The sequence below is a fragment of the Xyrauchen texanus genome, chromosome 44 (assembly GCF_025860055.1).
Source record: "Xyrauchen texanus isolate HMW12.3.18 chromosome 44, RBS_HiC_50CHRs, whole genome shotgun sequence".
In the NCBI taxonomy this organism is placed as follows: domain Eukaryota; kingdom Metazoa; phylum Chordata; class Actinopteri; order Cypriniformes; family Catostomidae; genus Xyrauchen; species Xyrauchen texanus.
The window spans coordinates 16,734,473-16,760,062 of record NC_068319.1 but is presented as its reverse complement, the minus strand read 5'-3'; the positions used below and the strand labels follow the sequence as shown (position 1 = coordinate 16,760,062).

The 25,590-nt window shown below is 36.0% G+C and overlaps 2 protein-coding genes across 2 annotated transcripts in view; both read right to left on the bottom strand.

Annotated features, from left to right (window-relative positions):
* LOC127636807 (melatonin receptor type 1B-B) overlaps nucleotides 1–7,155 on the bottom strand; it is a 53,425-nt gene extending 46,270 nt beyond the window's left edge. The window contains exons 1-2 of the mRNA XM_052117550.1: nucleotides 6,981–7,155; nucleotides 6,658–6,878 (exon numbers count right to left, since the gene is read on the bottom strand). Of these exons, the coding sequence (XP_051973510.1) occupies nucleotides 6,658–6,826 (169 nt within the window). The 5' untranslated portion in view covers nucleotides 6,827–6,878; nucleotides 6,981–7,155. The remainder of the gene's footprint in view (nucleotides 1–6,657; nucleotides 6,879–6,980) is intronic.
* A 14,474-nt stretch (nucleotides 7,156–21,629) lies between these two features.
* The window catches only part of LOC127636909 (protocadherin Fat 3-like), a 70,019-nt gene continuing 66,058 nt past the window's right edge, over nucleotides 21,630–25,590 (bottom strand). Inside the window, 4 exon segments of the mRNA XM_052117703.1 lie at nucleotides 21,630–22,186; nucleotides 22,826–22,891; nucleotides 23,171–23,209; nucleotides 25,433–25,492. Coding sequence (XP_051973663.1) covers nucleotides 21,630–22,186; nucleotides 22,826–22,891; nucleotides 23,171–23,209; nucleotides 25,433–25,492 — 722 coding nt within the window.

Genomic DNA, 25,590 nt, shown 5'->3' with positions numbered 1-25,590 from the left:
CAGCAATTATCGGCAAATATTGACGCATAATGTACATTGCTTATTATGTTGACACTAAAATGACTTGCATATAATAGCATTTTTTTCCTGGGGAGTAGCAGAAACACTGCATTAATAAGTTTTTGTGTTTAATTTTGTAGGGAAATTGGCTGCTCCCATAACATAGAATATATATATATATATATATATATATATATATATATATATATATATATATTCTATGTATGTGTGTGTGCATGTGTGTGTGTGTATATATATATATATATGTGTGCGTGTGTGTGTGTGTGTGTGTGTGTGTGTATATATATATATATATATATATATATATATATATATATATATATATAGATATTTAATGGCGTTGTGCAGGTTTATGTGAATGTATCATAACATTAGGATGTTAATAATTATGACCATAGACACTCGAGAAAAATATATACAGTAAATACTGTAAATGTATTATACCTTATGGGAACAGTCCCTTCCCTCCAAAATTAAACACACAAAAAATTTATTCAATTCAAATATATATATATATATATATATATATATATATATATATATATATATATATATACACATCTGACTAATTAATGTCATTTTATTATGCCAATGACAGAATACCGCAAAATGGAACCGAAATTAGCAATAAGATGATATTGTACCATTCGATTTTTTTTTGGTAATGTAATACTTCCTTAGAACTGGTAAAACATGCAACCCTATCATGGACTGACATAAAGCAAATTGCTGTTTGATTTCATGCTTACTAATGTTTAGGAGCGTAAATGGTACTTAAAAGTGCTGTAAGCGATTTTAGCCATTTAAAATAACAAGTTTGCAGTAATGCAATATATTATTTAATATTTAAAACACTGTGCATTTATAGTTGTTGCTAGTTTGTATGTTTGAGTTGAAAATGCACATTTCAACATTATCAGTAATCTATTTGTGCATTTTCCTTGATAACCAAGCAAGTTGGCTTATGATACCATTTGATTATTATATCGCAATCGCATATTGCAATATTAACCTCAATAATCGCAATATGACATTTTCCCCAAATCGTGCAGCCCTAGTTCACATCAACCATCAGAATGGGGTAAAAATGTGATCTCAGTGATTACAGCTGTGCCATGATTGTTCGTGCTTGTTGACAGGCTGCTTTGAGTATTTCTGTAACTGCTGATCTCCTGGGATTTTCACGCAAAACAGGTTCTGGAGTTTACTCTAAATGGTGCCAGAAACAAAAAACATCCAGTGAGTGGCAGTTCTGTGGATGGAAAGGCCTCGTTTATGAGTGAGGTCAGTGAAGAATTGCCAGACTGGTTCGAGCTGACAGATTATGACTATGGTAACACAGATAACCACTCCGTACAATTGTAGTAAGCAGAATAGCATTTCAGAATGCACAACACATCAAACCTTGATGGCAACAAATGCAGAAGACCACATAAAGTGCTCAGCGAGTGCATATGAACCTGATAATGACATTAAGCCTCAATGATCCACTTCAGCTTCAACACTACGAGAAATCATCTGCAAAATGATTGACAAGCAGAAAGCATCAAAGGCCACGGCCCGTTGACACATTTTTGTTCCCTGTTTACAGAGTCTAGTCTAGCGCTGTCACACTGTGTTATCTCTGGACACTTATGTCTGTGATATCTTTTCATGGAATAGAAATATTTTCTGTATACCATTCCATTAAAAAAATTGCTTACAGCACCTTAAATAAACATACAATTAGATTTTCAACAAAACATGCAAGAAGTAATTCAAAATTAATCATATTAGATTACCTACAAAGTAATCTTATCTAAAACATGATTAATTCATTATTAAAATGTTATTTGTGTAATTTGTGATTAGAAATAATCAATCCAAACACTGTATGGAATACCTTTTGGTACTGTCATAATGTTATGGTACTGTAATGTCACTTTTGGAGCCTGATAGTCCCTGATCACTGACTGCTTGTATTTTATGAAAAAGAAGTGTAAACATTCTTCAATACTTCTCCTTTTGTGTTCCATGGAAAAAAGAATGCCAGTTTGGAAGTATGGTGAAAGTAAAGTTTGAAAAAACTTGAGGGTGGGTAAATGCATTTTAATTTTGAGTCAATTATTCCTTTATGAAATTTACAATATTGTATTTAAATCTTGTTCCTTTTCTTTGAGATTTGTGGGTGAATTAAAACATAAAGTTGAAATATGAATCTGAACCTTGATTATCTAAATTAATAAAACCATAACAATCACTGTCATTTTGCAATCACTCATCCTCTAATGTCTTATTTGGTCTGACTTAAAGATCTTTATATTGTAAGACTTCAATTTTCAACGAGAGTGTTTCCCACAAATATTTCAGAAAGTATGGAAACTGTTGTATTGATCAAGTGTATCTAGCTCTGATACAGCTCAAGCCTTCACTGCTAGTTAAAAAACTACTCGTTAGAATTAGCAACGGAGGATGCGCTGATTTTCAGCATTGGAGTAACAAGGTAGTTTGCATGTGTGTGTGTGTGCGAGCGAGCGAGCGAGCGAAAGAGAAGGGGAGGGGTAGCGCGGTGCTTTCCACTACAGCTAGGTGAGGCTCATTAGGGCGAAATACATTGAAACATAAAAAGTTTAACATATAAAAAGTTAAAAGCTACATACGCCACCCCCCACCCCGCCCCACCACCCCCCAGGAGTGCGGGAGGTAGCCTACACCCTACAGTAATAATGAGCTACCACAAGCAAATATTCATTGTGGAAACAAAAAGATTGTGGCCCATAAACGTAACCATTCTCATTGGAGAAAACAAAAAAGGTGGTTTATAGTATGTCTTTCTCCTCTTTTAGATTTGTAACCTATAGCCACACAAAATGTAGAAAAATATATTACACGCGATAATATATCACACTTGCAAATTCCCTATGGATGATGCACAAAAATGACATAATTTCTATAATTGTATCCAACTGTATTTTCTGATTTGGATTAAAACGTCCCATAAATACTTACCAGTATAAATTGTTCAATCTTTCTATTTTATTTAATTCATTTATTTATTTATTTGTTTATAAATAAAATTGGAGCGGTGTGAATCTTAACTAAAGAAGTTTACAGAAATCGTTTACATTCTCATTTAAAGTAAATGTATTAAAAGTAAAATAGTAATTTAAACAACATTGTAAAGAAAATGCATGATAAATGTAAAGAAAATCAAACGAGAAAATGCAATCATTTATTTATTTTCATTTTGTAGACTAAGCTCTGTATTTATTTAATTTAGAGAATAATGCTTTCATATTGCTGACATGTTACACTTTTCTCCAAGTATTTTCTGCTTATTTATTAAAACTTTTTATTCAAATGAAAAGAAGAAAAAACATTGAAAGTGCTTGAGTGGAGTGATAACTGGGCACAAATGTTGCTATAGTGCAAACGTGGAGCAGGTTTCTTTCGGGTGCGAGAGAGGGGCAGAATATCTTATCTGGCCATCATAATAGCAGTCATACTATACGGCGGTGATGCTAAATTTCAGACACTGCCCAAACTTCGTCGGAGGATGAAGGTCATCGCAAAGGCTATTAATCAGCCATCTGTGAACATGTCACACTGAACGTTGTAAGATTGCCGATTTTGCACTGCGACAAGAGAAATTTCTGAAATTTGTCATAGATGGCAGAATCGTGGCCAAAATCATACATTGTGCACCAGCCTTTACTCACGAGCGAAAAACATGAGTTATCATGTCAGCGCATTAGATCTCAGTGGGGTTGAAAACAGTCGTTAAGGTTAACATCAGAGAAGTTATATACAAAAATGGTGACTCACTGCTGCTGAGAATTGCATTAACATTACATCTTGCTGATTTTGAAGCGATGTTACTCCAGACGAGAGCTGCAACAAATAAAGGTAATCCCAGAAGCAATCTCTCTCAGTTTCTGAGTTTCCCTCTTTCGATCATTAAAAAACAAACTCACACACAAACACAAACGCACCTCCTTATTACTCCAGTAAGTGCTCCAGTAAAGCAGCTTAAGCCACACTATCCTCCGTTGCTAGTTCTAAAGTGATGATTTAGCAACAAATGGTTCAACTGTATCAAAACAAGACGCTGAATCTGTGGCAGAAGAAAGTAGTTCCACTCACCAGAGCATTTTAGGGAAGAAAGCAAGAAAATATATTGAGATAAAACCCTGAACAATGTCTTAACCTGTGGTAACCATGACATAAGATAAATAATTGATTCCGTCCTGTTGAATTATTGAAAAATAATGCACACCCGAGGTGGTAATGTAGTCATGATGTGTGGTTATGACACGTTGTCAGTTATTCCTTACTTATGTCCCTGCAGATGCACAAACTGTCAAGGGCTTCTAAATGCAACCTCACTCAATTGAATCAGCAGTGTGTGGAGCAACCCCACAAACACACATATACACTCACTGAGAAGTTTATTAGGAACACTTGTTCACCTCAGCAGTGCAATGCATGAAACCATGCAAATACAGATCAGGAGGTTCAGTTAATGTTCACAACATCCATCACAAAGGGGAGAAATAGTGATCTCATTGATTTTGACCATGACATGATTGTTGGTGCCAGACAGGCTGGTTTGATTATTTCTGTAAATGTTGATCTCCTGGGATTTTCAAGCACAACAGTTTCTAGAGTTTAATTAGAATGGTGCCAAAAACTACAAACATCCAGTGAGCGGCAGTTCTGCGGTCAGAAACACCTTGTTGATGAGAGAGGTCAACGGAGAATGGCCAGATTGGTTTGAGCTGACAGAAAGGCTACGGTAACACAGATAACCACTCTATACAATTGTAGTGAGCAAAATATCCTCTCAGAATGCACAATATATTGAACCTTGAGGCGGATGGGCAACAACAGCAGAAGACCATGTCAAGTACTTTATTAGGACCATAGCGTCCCTAATAAAGTGCTCAGTGAGTGTACACTTATACACATATACTGTATGCATGCATACATTGTCACAGGTGCTGAAAGAGCTGAAATTGCTTTTTCTCCTCTGAATTGCTCAGTGTCACACCTTGAAAGTCCAACAGCAGCAAGATTGATATTAGATGACTGTTTCAACTAAAACAAGTATTTTAAGAGGATAAAGAAGAAAAATCAAGGTGAATGTGTAAACAGTCAAATTTGCTTATGTAGTAGGGGTCATTGGAGAGGGTAATTAAATGTAATGTCAACTTAATGATAGAAAGAAACACATCAAATGTATACATTTTCAATCAACGTAAGGGTCTAACAAGGCTCAGGAGGGTGCCATATTTTCACTTATGTACAGGTCCAATTATGGCAAAATACAGTAGAAGGTCATTGAAGCCCGGAGTGCTGAGAGCGATAAGCCACTCTAAATTTTTTATGACATGGTCAAGGTGAAGTGAACTTTCTCCAGGCAAAGCTAGACCTCAAAGAAGAAAATAAAACACTTAAAAACAAGAATACCATAACTTTTTTCGGCATTAAATTTAAGTTAAACATATATAACATTAAACTAGTTAATGTTTGGCAGAATGATTGGCATATTCAGTTCAAAATTTGGCTTTCATTTTAAGCAAACTTTTTTCTCTGATTTGTACAAAAATCTTGATTAAATTGTGTGGTTTTGGTAGAATGGCTGCATAGTCTAAATGTGACAATTGAGTTTTAATCATTTAAAAGGAATATTTGGTGTTCAATCTCAATCGACTGCATTTGTGGCATATTATGTTGATTACCACAAATTTAAATTTCCACATCCGCAAAAATCTGGGTTTCAGTGAGGCACTTACATTTGAAAGTGAATGCAACCAATCCGTGAACATTAAAATACTCTGTTTCAAAAGTGTATACACTTTTACAATATGCATTTTAACATAATTTTAGTGTGATAAAACAGCTTACTAACTTTCTCTATGTAAAGTTATATCCAATTTTACAACTCTGTTGCCATGATGACATTGTGCATAAACCCTGTAATCGTGCAAAATCGGGATTTAACCAATTATTTAAACAATTTACAGCTCAAATAATACACAAGTTAAAACAGAAGAAATAATGTTAGTGTTTGTATAAAATTATATGTTTCACATTTCTGCCTTTTAAATCCACCAAAAATTGGCCCCATTCACTTCCATTGTAAGTGCCTGACTGTAAACTCGATTGTTTTTTTTTTTTTTTTTAAGAAAAGGAGGGGCAAGTCAAAATGTATTTTTGTTGTAATCAACATTATGCCACAAATGCTGTCGATTGAGCTTAATTTATATTGAACCAGGAATATTCCTTTAAATTGTATTTTTCTGTTAGTGTTATACAAAATCTATAATCCATACACTATGATGTTAGTCTATACGTTAATATATTTGGAAGATATAACGTTAAACGGTTTACCCTTTTTTTTAAGCTATGTCAGAGCACTGAAGCACCTTGTTTCAGCATGTATAATTAACGTTTAAGGCTGCATGTCAAAGTAGATTACTTTCAAGCAAAGAGGAGTCAGTCGTTAACGAGTCGTTCATTAATTCAGTACCTTATTTATTAACTGTATACCTATACAACACTACATGGCACGTGAAGAGTGCAGTGGGTGTTCCCCAGTGCAGTGGGTGTTCTAGCATTGCGGTCCGTAACCCAGAAAGATGAATGGAAGCTCACCAGCATTTCTCAGTTTCCGATTCCTGAACACTGAAATTATGACTAACAGGTTCCCCAAAACATCCACCACTGTGGTGAAGATCAGCACGCTGGCCAGCACCGCTATCGCCCAGGCTGGACGCGCGCTAGAACCTGTGCTGTTTGTCAGAAGAGCGATGTTTTCTGGCATCCCGAACCAACTTCTTCGGCGAGGTTTGCTTTGTAGAACTTATTCACACAACCTACGGAAGTAAATATAATATAATATTATAAACTGAAAACGTACTGCTTATATACATAAACGTGGATATACTTGAATGCTTTGATAGTTCAATTTCACATACTTGTAAAATGCGAGTCATTCCAGGTGGCTTTCAACAGAAGTTGGAAACAGTTGAATCATGAATCTTTGGTGATGTTGTTTTTCCGCTCGTCTGGCATCACTCCTCTCTCCATAAATAAGCGATGGAGTCCGTCTAAACATCTTTTTAGCACCTTAGACTCATTTCTGTCGAGTAGTTTATTTCGCCCTCACCTTAAAACTAATATTTTACTACGAAATAGGGCAGATATGGCGCCGTGTTGTCCCATTGCGACCGTTAAGTTATTTTTTAAAGCAGCTCCTCGGAATTGTAAATCCAGCGCGCGATCGGTGAGGAATCTGGCCAGATGATTGGCTCACGTTCCAAACTGAGACAAGTCACGCGGCGCGCGCGGCGCTAACTTGCGCGGGAGTTGTCATAACAACACGTGTGCCTTAATACCGCGTCAATAAAGATTCGCACGGTCAACTGGTGTCCTGAGGCTACAGGAGTGAATGTGGTTACCCAGTGAGTGTTATTTTAACTGTGGCGAAGCTCTACAAGGAATTGTGTAACATAATTCATATGCAGTGTACCAAAGTATGCGCGAGGTCGGATTTATAACGGCAAGTATTCGTTGTTCTGTACAGTCTACTAAGGTTATCGATTTGAAAAATCCAAATGTGCAGTTACCTCGAGGATTCTATCCGATCTGAAACTTGATGACATTCTTTGTGTAACCAAACGTCAGGTTGATTCAATCACATTAAGTCATATTTTCACGTAAACTGCAAGCAGTTAATGTAGATGTTACCACATGAAGCACAATTTAAGGTTACCATTTTCACAGTGCACATTCGTATTCATTTGATTTGAATTTCCCCAAAACCATCTTACATAAACTTTAGAAATATTTTCAAGAAAATTAGAAAATAAGAAAATAAAATGTATTTGGATGTTTTATTTTTCACAAATCGAAGTGATACTGCAACAAATCAGGACGAATCTAGAACAGGATTTCATGAGATGCAACTGGCTGTCAAATATGAGCTACACAAAACATAAGATACACATATGTTACACATGTATTTTGTCAGACACTTTAGTCTAAATAGATGAACAATTTACATAATTTCAGTAGTACACTAAAATGACAATAGTCATCATACTGTTCATGTGTTACACTTGCTATAGTTTACTTCCATGTTGTTTCTACTTCAGCTAGCAATGTCAAATGTAAATCAAATCAATCACTGAAACAACAGCACCACCTTGAGTAAGAAATTACAAGTATAATATGAATGTGTACACGCAAATGGGATACTGATAGGGCTGCAACTAACGATTATTTTGATAATTGACTAATCTAACGTTTATTTGAATGATTATTTGACTATTCAGCGATTATTGCAACAATTAATCATTAGCTCTTAACCAAATATTCAGATTCTGCCCCGAATTAAAAGGTTGTATTAAACGTGCTTACTAACAATAAAGAGGACAAAATCATCTTTTAAAAATACCTCTAAATGTCATTCACCTAATTAAAGGGAAAAATATGTTTTATTAAGTTTAATTCAGTAAAGAAATTCACTGCAAAAAATCCTTAAAACAAGATACATTTACTTGAGAAGCAACATATAAGATATTTAGACTTGCATTAAGAGAATGTATCTTAAATATACAGTAAGTGTATTTTGTATATAAGTGTATTTTTTCACTTGGTTATACTTCTGTGAGTGCAGTAAAGACAAAATACACTTCTATTCATCTCTAAAAGCAAATCTAAATATCTTATATGCTGCTTCTCAGATAAATTAATCTTTTTTAAAGGATTTTTAGATATTTTAAAATATTTGTATTTTTAGTATTATATTCAACATTCTCAGATAACAATTGTTTCTTCTGCAGTATAGCTGCTAAAGTAAATGTACATTGTTTTAAAGGAGGTTTTGATATTTATATTGGAAAACAAGCTAAAACAAAAACAAATCATAAACATATTTTGTTGCAGTGTATATTGGAGCAAAGACTTCCTCTCTCACCTTTCTGTTCAGTTCAATCAATCATTATTAATGGAGCACTTTATTAGGAACACTTGTACACCTACTTATTCATGTGATTATCTAATCAGCCAATTGTGTGGCAGAAGAGCAATGCATAAAATCAGGCAGATACTGGTCAGGAGCTTCAGTTAATGTTCCCATCAACCACAGGATGGTGAAAAAATTTGATTCCGGCATGATTGTTGGTGCCAGAAAGGCTGATTTGAGTATTTCTGTAAATAATCAAAAGTCCTGGGATTTCAGCAGCGACAGTTCTGTGGAATGCACAATACGTCGACCCTTGGGGCCTGTTGAACCTCTTGAGATTTTCATGCACAGTAGTCTCTAGAATTTACTCAGAATGGTTCCTTCCAGTGATGGCAGTTTTGCGGCTGAAAACGCCTTGTTGATGAGAGAGGTCAACAGAGAATGGCCAGACTGGTTCGAGCTGACAAAGTTTACAGTAACTCAGATAACCACTCTGTACAATTGTAGTGAGAAGAATAGCATCTCAGAATGCATAACATGTTGGACATTGAGGAGGATAGGCTACAACTGCAGAAGACCACGTTGGGTTCCATTCACCCCAAGGTTCGACGTATTGTGCATCGGTGAGTGTATCTCCACATTTGTAAGTCGTTGGTTGTTTTTACCATTTTGTATGTAAGTCCAGCAATACACTATCTAGACCTATGTATAATCTGGACTGGATAGGGAATAGTCTAATTTAAAGAACATTACACAAAGTTTACCCCTGCAAAGGCATTTACTCATCTGTGTTAACTGAAATAGAAATAAAACAAAAACTAAAATATATTGATAGACTAAAATAAAATTAATTGAAAACGAAACTAAAGCTAAATCCCAAAAATATTATAACCTTTAGAGACACCTCGGGTCTCTAAAGACCCTATACACTTTTGGTACTTAAACTATTATTAAAAATAAAATGTTGACATTTTGACATTAGTTTTACACTATTTATTAAAGTTTGATTGAGGAATACTAAAGAGATTTGGGCACAACTCTAAAAAATGGAGGAGGTACAGAGGGTGGAATGAGGTCCCGGGTCTGGAAAGACAGATCATTATGCATTTAAGGGTTAACACATCAATTTGTGATTGCCTGAGTACAAGGCAAGTTGACAATAAAAAAGCAATTTCATCCACAACCCCTGTCCAAGTATACTAATCTTGTCAAACAACTGACTGAATCGAGTAAATCCACATTAATGCTGTCTGAAACAAGCAAAAGTTTGCGCACGCACCCAGCAGGTGTAACAGCTGGAATCCAAAGACAGATACGATTTAACTCTTTTAATCTACTTTCCACATGCGCATGTAGACATCTAGAGCACCCTGGGAAGCCAGAAGAGAAGCCTTTGGGGTGCAGTTTGTGGGTGATTTCCAGAAACACTATGTGACATTATTTGTTTTTATAAAAATTTTTAATTAAAAAAAAAATATATATATATATATATATATATATATATATATATATATATATATATATATATATATATATATATAAAATATTTAGATAATTAAAATGCATTACATTCTTGTAGCAGAATTTTTCATTGATAAGACCATACAAAAAGCGGCTTTAGAATACAATGTATTGTTTACTACCACATTATTGAACATAAGGCACACAGTCATTTTTTGTAAAATTAATCGCACTGAATTAACACGTTAAATCGACAGCCCTATATATATATATATATATATATATATATATATATATATATATATATATATATATAGGGCTGTCTCTTTATCTCTTTGTTTCCGTTCTAGTTAACTTGGTGCAAGAGTTGTAAACAATTATTTAAGCGTTTCATATGTTGACTGATGGGCACAACCATCCGACATGTCACAAGACCTTTTTTCCACTCTGTTTATATACGTTAAGTTCTGTTGGATGGAAATGCATGTAATTACTTTGCATTGATCTAAGTCTTCTCAACCATGTGTACTCGGGTCTGTCGAAAATATCCTCAGGGTATTTTTCTTCATTCCCGGCACAAAGTAGCATATAAACTCCAAATTGTGACAGCTTAGCAAGTGGTAAATTCAAAGCAAATGTAAGGAAATTGGAAGAGTAGAGGAGATGTGACTAAACTGTGTTCCATGTTTCAGTCTTTATTGGTTTGAATGAATTCAGGCAGCTCCTCTGTTTGTTATGCCTGCTGTATTTAATATGAAGCATCTTTGTTTTTGCTGCCTTTTTAACCTCACTGTAAACATAAAAAACATATTTATCCCATATAGTTTAAACACCAAGGGCAGGCTGCATGAGTTTGAGCATAGTTATCAATTGTTTATAGGAATAACCCTGAGGAGCTGCATTATATAATGGGAATGATAAAGAAGAATCACTGCAGGAGATCAGAATAATGAGAAAAGACTGCTATCTTTAGTGGACCAGAGAACATGCGCTTTAATCTTGTTTACCCTAATCAAAGTGTGAGGAACTGAATTCTGATCTTGACCACACATGTTCCATGAGCTTGAATTTGAGATGCCTTTGAGGTAAACAGGAAATGGTTGAAAATGCATGAGTGACACTAATAACTGGCCACATATTTATAAATAGGCTGACTAAACTGGCATGTTCGGTGGGGAAATAGGAAATTAGTGTCAAGATAATCTGGAATCTGCAAGTGGATGTGCACTGTATTTTATAAGATAACTGGTACTTTAACTTGATAAACTTGTCTTTGGAGTGAGTAGAATTTGCTGGCTGTGCATGTACATTTTGCATAATAATGATTAGAAAACAAGCTTTGTTTTAATGCACACATGATTAAGTCTGGAAATGGTTGCTATGTACCTTAGCTCGGTGATTAAAGGAATCCATGGGTCTCATTTAGAGCATTCCAATATTGACTCACAGTGGATTAATTTAGATAGTTGAAGTTATTTACAAGCTAGAACATGGCTCAAAGCTAAAAGCCTAACAGACAGGTTCAATTTAAACAGAGAGAGCAATATAATTCAGCTCAGAACAACAAAATCTAAGCTAGCCTCAGGCGTGCCTCAATCCAGTCAGCTCTTTATTTCGACATGTTGACTCTTTGTCTGTTTGTGTCTGTGAAATTATTTACAATCTTATGATACTTTGGAACAAAAGGAAATTATGTATCAGTGTGTTATCAGCAAAGCGATTGCAGTTTCCTAACCTGGGTTCAAAATAATATAAACCTATCAGAAATGTACGTTAACACAGCAAGGCAGATAAATTTCAGATTATTAAATTTTTGATTTATTGAGACATCTGGTAAGTTTGCTTAAGTTGTACACACAGTAAACATACCAAAAGGTAATAGTTAAAGGAATAGTTCACCCAAAAATATTCTGTCATAATTTACCCTCATCTTGTTCCAACCCCAAATTACTTTTTTTCTTATAAGGAATGAAAACATCCAAGTCTATCTTTTATATACAACAGCAGTACATAGTGACTCACTTTTAGAGCCCAATTTTAAACACACAAGCGTTAAGCGCAGTGCAATACCTTATCTCATAAGCGCAAAGTCAGTGGGCATGTTCATGATGTATTGGTATTGTCATGTCTTGTCCTGTCTTGTCATGTTATGTCTCACTTCTGTTCTTTCCCTCTACTCTGTCTCCCTCTGTTGGTCGTTCTATGTTACTTCCCTCTCCTTTACTCCGCTCCCAGCTGTTTCTTATTTTCCCTGAGTTCCTCGTTAATCCTCTGCTCACCTGTTCCCTCTTTCCTCTGATTAACTCTCTGTTTCTCTCCTCGCTCTCGCTACATTCTCTGTCGGATTCTCCACTCCGTTATACTACCCCTTAGAAGCAACCACTGCCCTCTCTGTCTCTGTCTCTGTCTCTGTCTCTGTCTCTGTCTCTGTCTCTGTCTCTGTCTCTGTCTCTGTCTCTGTCTCTGTCTCTGTCTCTGTCTCTGTCTCTGTCTCTGTCTCTGTCTCTGTCTCTGTCTCTGTCTCTGTCTCTGTCCTGCGATACTATTGTTATACTGTTCTCCACTAAGGACCTTCTCCGATCTCTGTGCCCAGTTACCTGATGCCACGAGCTAGTGGCACTCTACAGCTACCCGCTGCCTTGGGAGAGACCCGCTGGCTGTTATCGCTTCTCCACTCACCCTGTCTACTACCTGTGGACCACCACCGCTCGAAGGGTGCGTTTGTTTGCTGTTTTTGTTATCGTCCTCTCTGCGGACTGTTTTATTTGTATTCCTCTCAAGGAGAAGACCCTGTGTTGACTTTTTACTGAGCTTCATTAAAGACTCTGTTTGTTTCTTACATCGCGTTTGGGTCCTCACTTACCTTCATAACAGGTATTTTTGCGTAAGCGTGCACTATGTCTAGGCACAAGTGGGTTTGGTGAAATTGCACGTGCATGGCGCTAATCGGTTCAATGGAGGTTCATCTCTGGCACCGTCTCCGTTCTAATATACAGTGCCCTGTCAAGCACCAGAGATATAAACAAAGACAGTACATTCATAAGAATTTGGTAGTGTAAATTGACTGCAATGAATTGGAAAAAACAAATATGGATTTACATTATTTTGGGCATCCTTGTTAAATGGGACATGTTTCTTTTATGCACATGGAAAATGTGGTTCAGGATATGGATGTAGGCTCCGTTAAATTACAAAGAATGTAAGTATTAATCAGTTTCATCTACTGACACAAATCATGGCTAGTATTAACAGTGATTGTATCGGCACACACTTGACTAATAGCAGTATACATTGATTTTGAAAATGTTTATTAATTTAATGAAACATTAAGAAAGTAAACCAAAACAAATTCTAAATTCAAATTACTCTTCAAACGAAACAAAAATAGAGTCAAAATAACAAAGTGGACAAAAAATTCATGCCAAATCCAAACATTTTACTCTCTGGTTTATGTCATTGCAGTGACATAAACATAACAATAAAATAATAATTATAATTGAAAAATAAACCATGATGACCTCTAGAAGATGTATCAAAAATCTAATATTTTTTTGTTTCAACAAACGGCTTCAACAGTGATCGTCAAGGACATTATTTGATGTTCTTTACTTTCAGAATTTTGGACATGAACTTTATTACCACCTGCTGGTGAAATCTCCAAACTGCCAATGCAGGAACTGACTTTGGACTTCACACTGTCTTAAGAGGTGGTATTGAAACGTCTTAGCGCAATGACAAAATGCTTAGGAAAATAGCAAATTGCACTTTGCACCACTTCATTTACATACAATACACCCACAGTTTGCGTGCCTACATCCACAGTAGCACAAACGCTTTAAAAAGCACTTATTTTAGTGCTAAAATTCACGCGTGAACATGCAAGCCACTTTGAAAGAGTTCAGAGACTATTTAGCGGAGACAGGCCACTTCTACTAAAATGAATGGAAAAAATTGGAACGATCTACAGTCTATAGATGTAGAAAGGATGTCCCACCTTACAGGTAAAAGAGCCAATTACCTTTTTGATACAGGAATCACCTGTCAATCAGCTCGAGAAAAAACATTTCCATTAGCTGTACAAGCCAGGAAAATTGTGTTTTTAGCATAATCAGAAGAAGCACAATTTATGATTTCAGTGCTGTCAGATTTAACTTCTGATTTGAAAAATGTTCTTTGATCATAATTTTGACTAAACATTTTTGAGATTTCAGTGTTCCCCCATTCAAGTAAATAGGAGCTGCACTATCATGGAAATAGCCTCCGGAGAGCGTTCCTAAGATGTCCGCCAGTGGACTGACTTGCTAGAAAGACATTTATAAGTTTGTTCTCATAGCGCTCATGAACATTCGAGAGATGTCGTGATTTTCACTGAAATCATTTATTACATTTCAGGTTTTTTCTCCACAAAAATTGATAACCACTCTGTACAACTGTAGTGAGAAGAATATAATCTCAGTATGCTATTCTGAGATGCGGGTCGCCGCTGTTTTGGCTGCACGAGGGGGACCTGCACAATATTTGGCAGGTGGTTTTAATGTTGTTGCTGATCGGTGTATTGTTTCTATACTTATTATTAACAACCTAAAATCAAGAGTTTTATATATTCCAATGTTTTGTATTCATTGACATAATTCGCAATGCTTCATGGGATTGTAAAGGTTGGCAGTACACAGCCTTGTACCTTTGTGTTTTTGTCCAATTTTCAAATATTTTTTTGCCTCAAAACAAAGTTTGTGATGTTCTGTTTTATCTCAGGGCTGGTTGGTTTGGTTGATGGCTTATAACTGTTTTATGAAGGATTTTATGAAAAGTCTATGGGAAACAGCAGGCGGGCACTGTTGCACTCTATTTCTTGCCAGATTACTACTGTTGTGTCATACATGATTTGTACATATTTTCTTTATATATCACATGCAGTGAGGCTGTATTTAGATCAGTTTTATAAGCAGTTTTGCAAGCACTTTTAGCAAAGAAATTGTCTAAGGACTGTGCAATGTTTCTCAACTTCCTTGTTGCTTTCTGAAATGTATGGGAATCTTTTGCAAATAACCTCATTCTTCACTCTCATAAAACTGACATTTAAAAGAAGAATTTGGCACAACTTTGTGGAATTAGAGAGTGACGTGCTCTTTAAACATGCCTCTGTTATTGGTATGTTTCTGCTTGTGATGGTTTTAAAAACTTGTGACGTACACTGGCATCTGTTCCAAAGTGGTGTGTTGAACATCCACTGTGCAGAGCACGTGTGTGTGTGTTTGTCTGCAAGGCAGAGGCAGATGTTTTGTGTTGAGATGAGGCCTGGTTAGTGTGTCTAATCTGGGTATTATTCAATAGACTGTGTGGGAATTATCACCCCTAACTCTCTCATGTTTCTAAACAGAAACAGTGGAGCGATAATCCAGCATCTCTCCCTCTACTCTCCTTATATAACCAGCCTTCTTTCTGTTAGCCCACTGTTTTCACATATTTGTTTTAAAAGTCATACTAAATGCTGTCAGCAGACTGCGAATTCTCTAGATTGGCTGGAGCTCATTATGTAAACACCAGTTGAACCAGTATTAATTAAAAAGAATTATGACTAGTTTCATATCTGTATAATTATCCTAATTGCAATCAGATTTGCACGTTCGTTTCAGTGGAAACCGGTTGCAAGATTGCAGTTTGACCTTCCTGATCCAGTTCTGATTTGCATAGGCTTAATGACCTATCAGTTCTCTGGAGGTGAATGTGAATTGCATAATTTTAGGAAGCGATAAAATAGCATACCTTCATTTACAGTTGTTGTGTATAAGTTTGCATACACTTGTAAAGAACATGTAAAGAATCATGGCAGTCTTGAGGTTCCAATCATTTCTACAACTCTTGTTTTTCTGTGATGGATTGATTGGAACACATATGTTTTTGTCACAAAAAACTTGTGACCAAATCTGTTGGGTCAAATATATAAACACAGCAATGCTAATATATGTCCCTTATCCATTTTCACCGCAATTAGGCACTTTTGCTAGCCATCCAAAAGCTTCTGTCAAGCTTTTGTTTTAATCTTTGACCACTCCTCTTGACAGAATTGGTGCAGTTCAACTAAATTTGTAGGCTTTCTGACATGGAATTTTTTTCTTCAGCACAGTCTATATGTTCTCAATGGGGTTTAAGGGAGGACTTTGGGAAGGCCATTCTAATTCATTAAGTATAGCCTGATTTAGCCATTACCACTTTTGATGTGCATTTGGTGTCATTGTCCTGTTGGAATATCCAACTGCATCTAAGACACAACCCTCTGGCTGATGAATTTTGAATTCTGAGTTTTGAATTTGGATGTAATCCTCCTTCGTTATTCCATTTACTTTCTGTAAAGCACCAGTTCTACTGGCAGCAAAACAGCCCCAGCGTGTATGTGTTCTTCGGGTTAAACGTCTCACCTTCTTCCCTCCAAACATATTTCTGGTCATTGTGGCCAAATAGCTAAAGTTTTGTTTCATCTGACCACAGAACTTTCCTCCAGAAGGTCTTTTCTGTGTCCATGTGATGAGCAGCAAAGTTGAGCGTTAAGGTGCCACTTCTGGCGCAAGGGATCCTTCTTGCATGACAGCCTCTCAGCTTGACTGTGGACACTGACACCTATATTCCAGCAGCTTCTAATTCATCGCAGACCTGCCATTTGGTGGTTCTTTTATGACTCTTGACCATCCTGACCAATTTTTTCTCAGCAGAAGGTGATAGCTTGTGATTTATTCCAGAGCGTGGCAGTGACACAACTATATTCAAGACAATTATATGCTTTTTCAGATCCACGCTGAGCTCCTTAGACTTTCCCATTGTAGTGTTTGTGGTCTATCAAACCAGCACTATTTAAATGGGCTCAGAGAGGTCACCAGCTGTAGTCAATCATAATCACTCAAGAAGTTAAGAGGCACGAAGCAAATTTGATTGAAACAACTTTCTACATCACCATAATGATAATTCAAGTTGCTGTATGTATATTTTCGACACAGCAGATTGGTCATATTTCCAGAAGACCCATAATAAATTCATGAAAGAACCAAAATGCATGAATGTGTTTTGTGACAAAGACTTATATGTTTGTGGTGATGGGGGTGTGGCCGAGCGATGCCTGTAAAGAGCGAGGCCGGGAGAGGAAGAAAGGTAAGAATTGACACCTGTGGGAAATGATCTCTTACAGCTGTTCTGTGTCGCAGTGAGAGCTAGAGAGGGATAACAGTCCAGACCGCTGGAGGAGAGAGAGAGTTGCACGCAGCAGTGTGGATGTGAGCATTTATTTATGTGTGTTACGCTGAAAAGCCAACCTTAGTTAAAAATAAAAAGATTTACATTGACTATTCAACTGTTGACTGTTCACCCTTGCTTACTCCTTCAAAGAGAGTTTGTGACTTATCACATTGTTCCAATCATTCCATCACAGAAAATAAGAAACATAAGAGTTATAGAAATCATTGGAAACTCAAGACTGCCATGCTCTTTACTAGCGTATGCTACCTTTTGTCCAGTTTAAGAAATACCACAACTGTATAATTATCATGACTGTTGCTTCCGTTAACACTTCCCGAACAGGCATTTTTCTGCCACTGCGAGCATATTCAGAACACCATAAATACTCAGATAGTGTTTCCTGCAGACAAATGTTGTGGCAGCACTGTCCCACTATTGAATCTACAGCGCAAAACACACAGCGCGACCATTGAGGTACGATTCCCTCATGAATGACCCTCATGAACTGGCTATTTTGAAGATTCAGGACTAAACAAAGCACATCCAGTGTAGTTAGATTCCCTAACAAATGACTCTTATGAGCCGGTTCTTTTGAATCTACTGTGCAAAACACAGCGCATCCAGTAAAGTCTGTTTCCCAAATGAATGACTCGATTAGTAGTACGTAGTACGATTCCAGAACAAATGACTGTTATAAGACAAGAGTCGTATAATTAATTATGATTCCCATCCCAAATTGTAAAACGTTGCGCATTATTCAGTATACTCTATTTGATTGAAAAGGGACATAGAGGTAATGTGCTTGCATCTGGCCAATACCATCTAACACATTTTTGGGTTTTTGGCCAAGGCATGATAAACAACCCCTCCCCCCACTTCCATCCTTATCAATTTAACTGACTCGCAATACTATTTTCACTTAACATTTCTACCTCTGAATGAGAAAAATCATACATACCACACCAAAAATGAAATATTAAATTACAAAATGGACACTGACATACATAAATGATTCAGTAATGAAACCAGTGTATTCTTGGAGAAGCCCCTATACAGCACAGAGAAAAGGTTCAGAAATTAAAGGGTTATTATGTTTCGATCATATAAGCCAGATTCTTGGAACATTGCCTGTAAACAAGCTTTGGATTACAAAATCGGATTGCGTTGTCTTCTATATTGTCATCTCTGTGCGCTTACAAATAATGTACTTCAGAATTCCACAATGGCATAAATTGTTTGCATTATAACGTGAATGTTATTTGTGCACTTCTTCCCGAGGAGATGGAACACAAACAATGATGTAACTATAAAAACTGGAACATATGCATCTAAAACTGTAGATGCACAAGAAAGAATACCCTGTGTTTATTTAAGTTGCTTCACAGGGGCAACTTGTTTCTGCCAATCAAGTTGTGTGCATAAAATTATTGCGTTGACCTTCTGTCTTTACTATTAAGAGCCATTCTCAGTAAAGTATATTTAATCCATCAATAAATGACGCATCATAGTCTTTTTAGTTCATTCTTATATTTCTTTTATACACTTGACAATGTATTTTTATTCTTACACACAAGGTGAGTTGTATACATGTTAAATGGACAATATCAACATTTATGAGCACTTATACATCAGTACCTCTGACCCACAGGGTTATGCAAAACCCTTTAAATAATCAGATTTATTGCTTTGATATAATATTCTCTACTTTAGAGATATCTTGTTTACAGGAACAATAAATAAATACAAAACTATATTCAAACTTTTAAATAGTATTATAACATCTTCATGCTGTTTTCCTATTGCTTCCGGGTGCTACATAAATAAGCATTATTATTATTGTTATTTGGCCCATGTATGGCCACTAAAATTATGTATTAAAATAATATCTAAAACATTTTCAGAGACCCACCAACAAGTTATAATTATTTCACAGCCGAAGCAACCATTCCCCTGAAAAATCCTTTGCCTAGATTTAGCTTTCAGTTTAATTTACATTTTTTTAAAATATGGACAATTGGGAATCACGGGGAACTAAGAGAAACACAATGAAGCCTCAAACCAAGAATTCCAAACATTTCCATTTGTACTTCATACCAAACATCGATTAAAAAAAAAGTACCATAGCTAACAGTCCATATGCTTCAACAAGAGTTGCATCCCATCCACTACAAGGATCAATACAACACAGACGATAAACATACAAGCACTAGCATGACAGTTTTGTGATGATTTAACTCACGATGTTCATTAATAAAATCACACAATAAAAACTATAAAATGGCTGATGTGCAGTGCGTGAATAATATGTCCTTTTTTTGTCTGCATTACTGACGACACTTAAACAGAACATATGAATACATAAACAGTTCTTCATTTATGTGAAAAGCACCTTTGCGCTTTCTCTGTGGAATCTGTATCATTTTGAGTGTATGCACAACCACTTCCTCGTAAACCTTGAGGCTTTATTATAAAGCAAATTCAATTGACTTATATTCCTAGACATATTCTATATAATCAATGGGATAAATATATTTCCACTCCACATGAAATAAACAAGATTCTTTTTTTTTCTCAATTTTTAAACAGCAAAACTGGGTTGGCCAAGGACAAACCTTATCTGACCCTTAAGTTCTTCACTTGAGAAGTACTGTCAGAAGTTGTGGAAAAATACTGCTAGTGTGTTTATATTTGTGTGGTTCTTGGATGGGAGATTTGGATGTCTTCCTTAGTTTTCCGATAATAAAACGTAAGTGTTTGTGCTAACTCACAAGTTATCTAGACAATTTTACTACTTCAATATACCTTGAACCCCAAAACAACAGTAAACTACATACAAAAAAAAAACAAAAAAAAGTTTTAACAGAAGAATTAAATGAAATAAAATCAAATTTCTCTCATTGTTTGCTCACTTTCGTTCCATCCCTGATATGTATGACTTTTTCTTCTGCAGAACACAAAGAAAGATTTTTAGAAGAATATTTCAGCTCTGTAGTTCCATACAATGCAAGTGAATGGTGACCAGACATTTCAAGCTCCATAAATCACATAATGGCAGCATAAAAGTAATCCATAAAATTCCAGAGGTTTAATATGTCTTATGAAGCAATCCAATCACTTTGGGTATTAAAAAAAAAAAAAGATACATATTTCAATCCTTTTTTCCTACAAACCTCCACTTTCACTTTCAGAATGTGAAAGTGAAAGTGGAGATTTATCATAAAAAAGGACTTCTGATGTTCTGTTTCTCACCCACGCCAATCATATCGCTTCTGAAGATGTAGATATACCATTGAAGTCGTGTGGTTTACTTTTATGCTGCATTTATTAGATTTTTGAAACTTGAAAATTCTGGGCACCATTCACTTTTATTATATGGGCCTACAGATTTGAAATATTCTTCTAAAATATGTGTTCTGCAGAAGAAAGCATACCCATCTGGGATGGCATAAGGATGCGTAAATATGAAATAATTTTGATGTTTTTGGGTGAACTATACCTTTAATGTAAGTGCTTTTATAAAATAAGCTTCTTTCTTCCTTAAATCCCTCCAAAAATTGCCATCATTCATTTCCATTGTAAGCGCCTCACTATAACCTTGATTTTTGCTTTGCTTTTTCTTTTTAATATTAGGGACCAGTCTATATAATTTTTCGGTCCTGATTTCCTTGCATTGTATGAAAGAGAACAGCGTGAATATTCTTCAAAAAAATATATATTTCGTGTTCCACAGAAGATTCTCAAATAATAATATCTGTAAAATGACATGAGTGAGGGTGAGTAAATGATAGACAGAATTTTCATTTTTGGGGTAAATATCCCTTTAAAACTACATGTATGCACACAACCAAGTTGACAAAGTACATGATGATTAGTTAGCAGTGTACAGTAGGACTGAGGCTGCAAGAGCCCAGACTTCCCATCCATTCAGGCCAAGTCTTGAGTCAATAGTCTTGCATGGTCCAGTTCATGGTCAATAATAATCTCTCACACCAGACAAAGTCGTCTTTGGGCTTTTATCACGCAAACGTCGTGACTGGAGTGAAAACCTCCCTAGTCTGTTGATTTCCTGTTGGCTCCCAAAGGGGTGAGTGTCCTCCCAAACTTGTGGACGTTCCTCCCAGGCTTGTATTGGAGGGCGAGAGAGTAGATACTGGCTTGAGTGATGGTAATCAGGTCTGGATCGCCCCTCACTGAAGCTGACACCCAGTGGGTGAAAGGTGGGTAAGTTGTTGAAATGATCTGGGTCACGATACTCTTCGTAAACAGGCGAGTTGTTGTCGTCCTGTGTTAAAGATGCATGGAAATCTCTCTGGCCCTGGTGTCTTCGTAACGGGTAGCCAGTCTGCAGAGATAGGGTGCTTCCATCCAACCGAACGCTGCTGCCCAGACAGGCGGGGGTGAGAGTCAGGGGAGGTGGGGGAGCAGGAAGGGGTGGAGGTGGTGGTGTGGGGGTCTGGTCTCGAGGCGGTGACTCAAAGCCTGGTAGACACGTGTCATGAAGCCATTCTGTCGCCTGCCATTGGTAGGCTGGAACATAAACATGCAGGCCATCAAAAAGTGCTGGATAAGCTACTCTCATTCCATGGGAATTTATATTTGTCATAAATTCTGTATTGTGTCACAAGGCTTTATTAATTTAACCATCATATAATTTACATATAATAATAAGGCGCTAACAGGTGTTAAAGGGAACATAAAAGGATATGTTAGGCAGCATTTTAGTGTCAGTACCTATTCACTTTCATTGCATCTTTGTCCATACAATTAAAGTGAATGGTGATTGAAACTCTCCTTTTGGGCTTCACGGAAAAAAGGAAATCATAAAGGTTTGGAACAACATGAGGATGAGTGAATGAAGAAAGAGTTTTCATTTTTCGGTGAAGCAGCCTCTCACCAAAAGGACTATAAGGATGCTGTTTTGAAAGCATTAGTCATTATTTTAAGCTCTCAAACCTGTAAAAAGTTCGTTTCATGTAAAAAGTCAAGGTTGTGCTCATTAACTCTGGTGGAAAGCCGATTCATTTAGATCAGGAATAATCTCAAGTAAGCTTTAAATTAAAATGCAAATTTAAGTCATGCCATGAGACCTTGATATTTAAATACATGAGATATGAATTATCAGTAAATCTCTAATTTAGTGCACTCAACGAAGATATGAGCTCTTACGATTCATGAAATATTCTTTGATGAATTCAACGCAAATCTTGTCCTCACAGTGGAGGCGTTGGCTTGCTGTGAAAAGACATAAAATGGAAAATGGTTCACAAGGGAAGCAGTTTAATGAGTAATGAGATGAAAACAAAGAAACAACAAAGAGCCATTTCAATAAAAGCAAAACAATTAAAATGACACTTGATTTATGCTTGATGAAACATAGAATGTTACTCTATAACAAAGTTGGATTGTTGGGGATGCATGTAAGGATCTCGAAATATCAAAGACAAGTGTAAAATAGGGTATTCTAATAAAACACGTACAGTAAAGGAACAGTAAAATATAATCTGATCTTACAGTTGGTACTGCGAGGCTGCACATCACCTAGCCCTGCAACTGGTAAGAGAAGGGGGGGGGGGGGGACATTATGAATCACTGCTTCTGTTTACATGACATAACAAACACACTCAAAAAAATATTTTAACCTATTTTTAAGATGTATCCATTTCAATTTAATAACATATTTCCATCTAATTGAATTGCCTAATCTTTAACCAAATAAAATGTATCAGGTTTTATTCATTACATTTTCTTCAAGACTATTCAATTCAATTAGATGGAAAATTGTTTTTAAATTGAAATGGATACATCTTAAAAATAGGATAAATATTCTTTTGAGTGCAACCTTGTTGGTCCTGAATGTCACTCCTATCAACCAATCAGATTTTAGAGATAGGGTTAGGGCTGGGGTTAAACAAATTCTCTCATTCACTTTCCCTGATGTTTCTGACTGTCTTTCTTAATCAGAACACAAATTAAAAGTTTTAGAAGATAGAGCTCTGTCAGGTCTTTATTATGGATGAGTGCCAGCATGTTGACGGTCCAAAAGTCATATTTAAGCAGCATAAAAGTAATCCACACGAGTCCAGCCGATCAATGAATGTCTTCAGAACCAAATTGATACGTTTGTGTTAAAAAAAAAAGACAATTAAAGCATTACTAACTTTTTAAATGCTTCCAGCCAGCAGCTGACGCTAAATGTGACCTAAGCACATTGGCAAGTTCAAGCGAGAATTCTGAAGCGGCGCTTATTTACAACAGGAGAACGAACATCTCGTGAGAGTTTGTCATTTCAAACCATATCAGAGCCCTGGATGGACGCTCCGATTTAAAGTTAAAAACATTTGAATTTTCAACTTGTTTCTTACATAAATCTATCGATTCATTTTAGAAGACATTCATTGATCGACTGGCGTCACATTGATTAATTTATCGCTGCCTAAATGTGACTTTTGGACCATCAAGTGTACTTCTATTATAAGGACCTGACAGAGCTCTATCTTCTAAAAATCTTCATTTGTGTTCTGCTGAAGAAAGACAGTCATAAACATCTGGGATGGCATCAGGGTAAGTGGATATTTAGAGAATTTTCATTTTTGGGTGAACTGTTCCTTTAAGGTCTTGAACTACATTCTTATCAGTCAAACAATTTCTTTCTGGATTTAGGGGTCGGTTAAGACTCAACCTCATGCCATTCCAGATGTGTATGACTTACTTTCTTCTGCTGAACACAAACAAAGATTTTAGAAGAATAACTCAGCTCTGTAGTTTCTCAATACAAGTGAATGGGTACCAAAATTGTAAAGCTCCAAAAGCAAGTAAAGGCAGCATAAAAGTAATCCATACGACTACAGTGATTAAATCTATATCTTTAGAAGCAATTTTATAGGTGTGTGTGGAGAAGATCGATATTTAAGTCTTTTGTTACTATAAATGTCCACTTTCAATTTCTTTTATATTTGGTGAATCACATTCTTCGTGCATATCACCACCTACTGGGCAGGGAGAAGAATTTATATAAAAAAAATATTTATATATAAGTTTTTGTTACCCCTTCACTTGCATTGTATGGATCTATGGAGCTGAAATATTCTTCTAAATATCCTTGTTTGTGTTCAGCAGGAGAAAGACATAGTCATACACATCTGGGATGGCATGAGGGTGAGTGAATGATTTTCATTTTTGGGTGAACTATCCATTTAAGGTAAGACTAAAATATATTATGAAGGCAGATTTTTACCTAAATGTGTAAATGTGATCTTAGGACAATTGTATTTTTCATTAAAATCAGGTAGGGCATGTTGTAACATTTATATAGGGGCAGGTTGTCACATGTTTTTTAATGTCTTCCAATTTATCAATAACAATATTTATTGGTCAAAACACAATGTTTTGATATGTTGGTCACTACTGGGGCAAGTTAAAACAAAAGGTCTTTTTTCCTGGGCAATATTGAAAATGTTCATTGCTTTTTTGTTGCAAAGACCTCAAGGTATGCGGCTATGCAGAAATTGATTTTCAAAAATAAACTTACCCTGAGAAATATTCATTGAATATGGAATACTTGATTTAGATTGTTAAATTGGACTGGACACTATCCCTTTAATTATATAATATTAGTTACATTAAAATATAAATAAATCTTTTGAAAACACAATTAGTTACAGTTATACAGATCAAACAATGTATACACTTATTAACAAAACTAAATACTAAATGTGTACCAAATATAAATCCAATTTTAATGAGTTGAATCTAGGTAAAAATTGAATCATTTACCTTCATTTTCTATGGTGTCCACAGCATGGTTTACCAGTCGTATCACCGTCACTATGGAGGCTAGTTTGTAAGAGAGTGTAAAATGCAAGGCAACAAATGATCAAACACTCTTTGAAAACCTATATAAGGATTTATATAAGTCACTCTCTCTTGTTTGT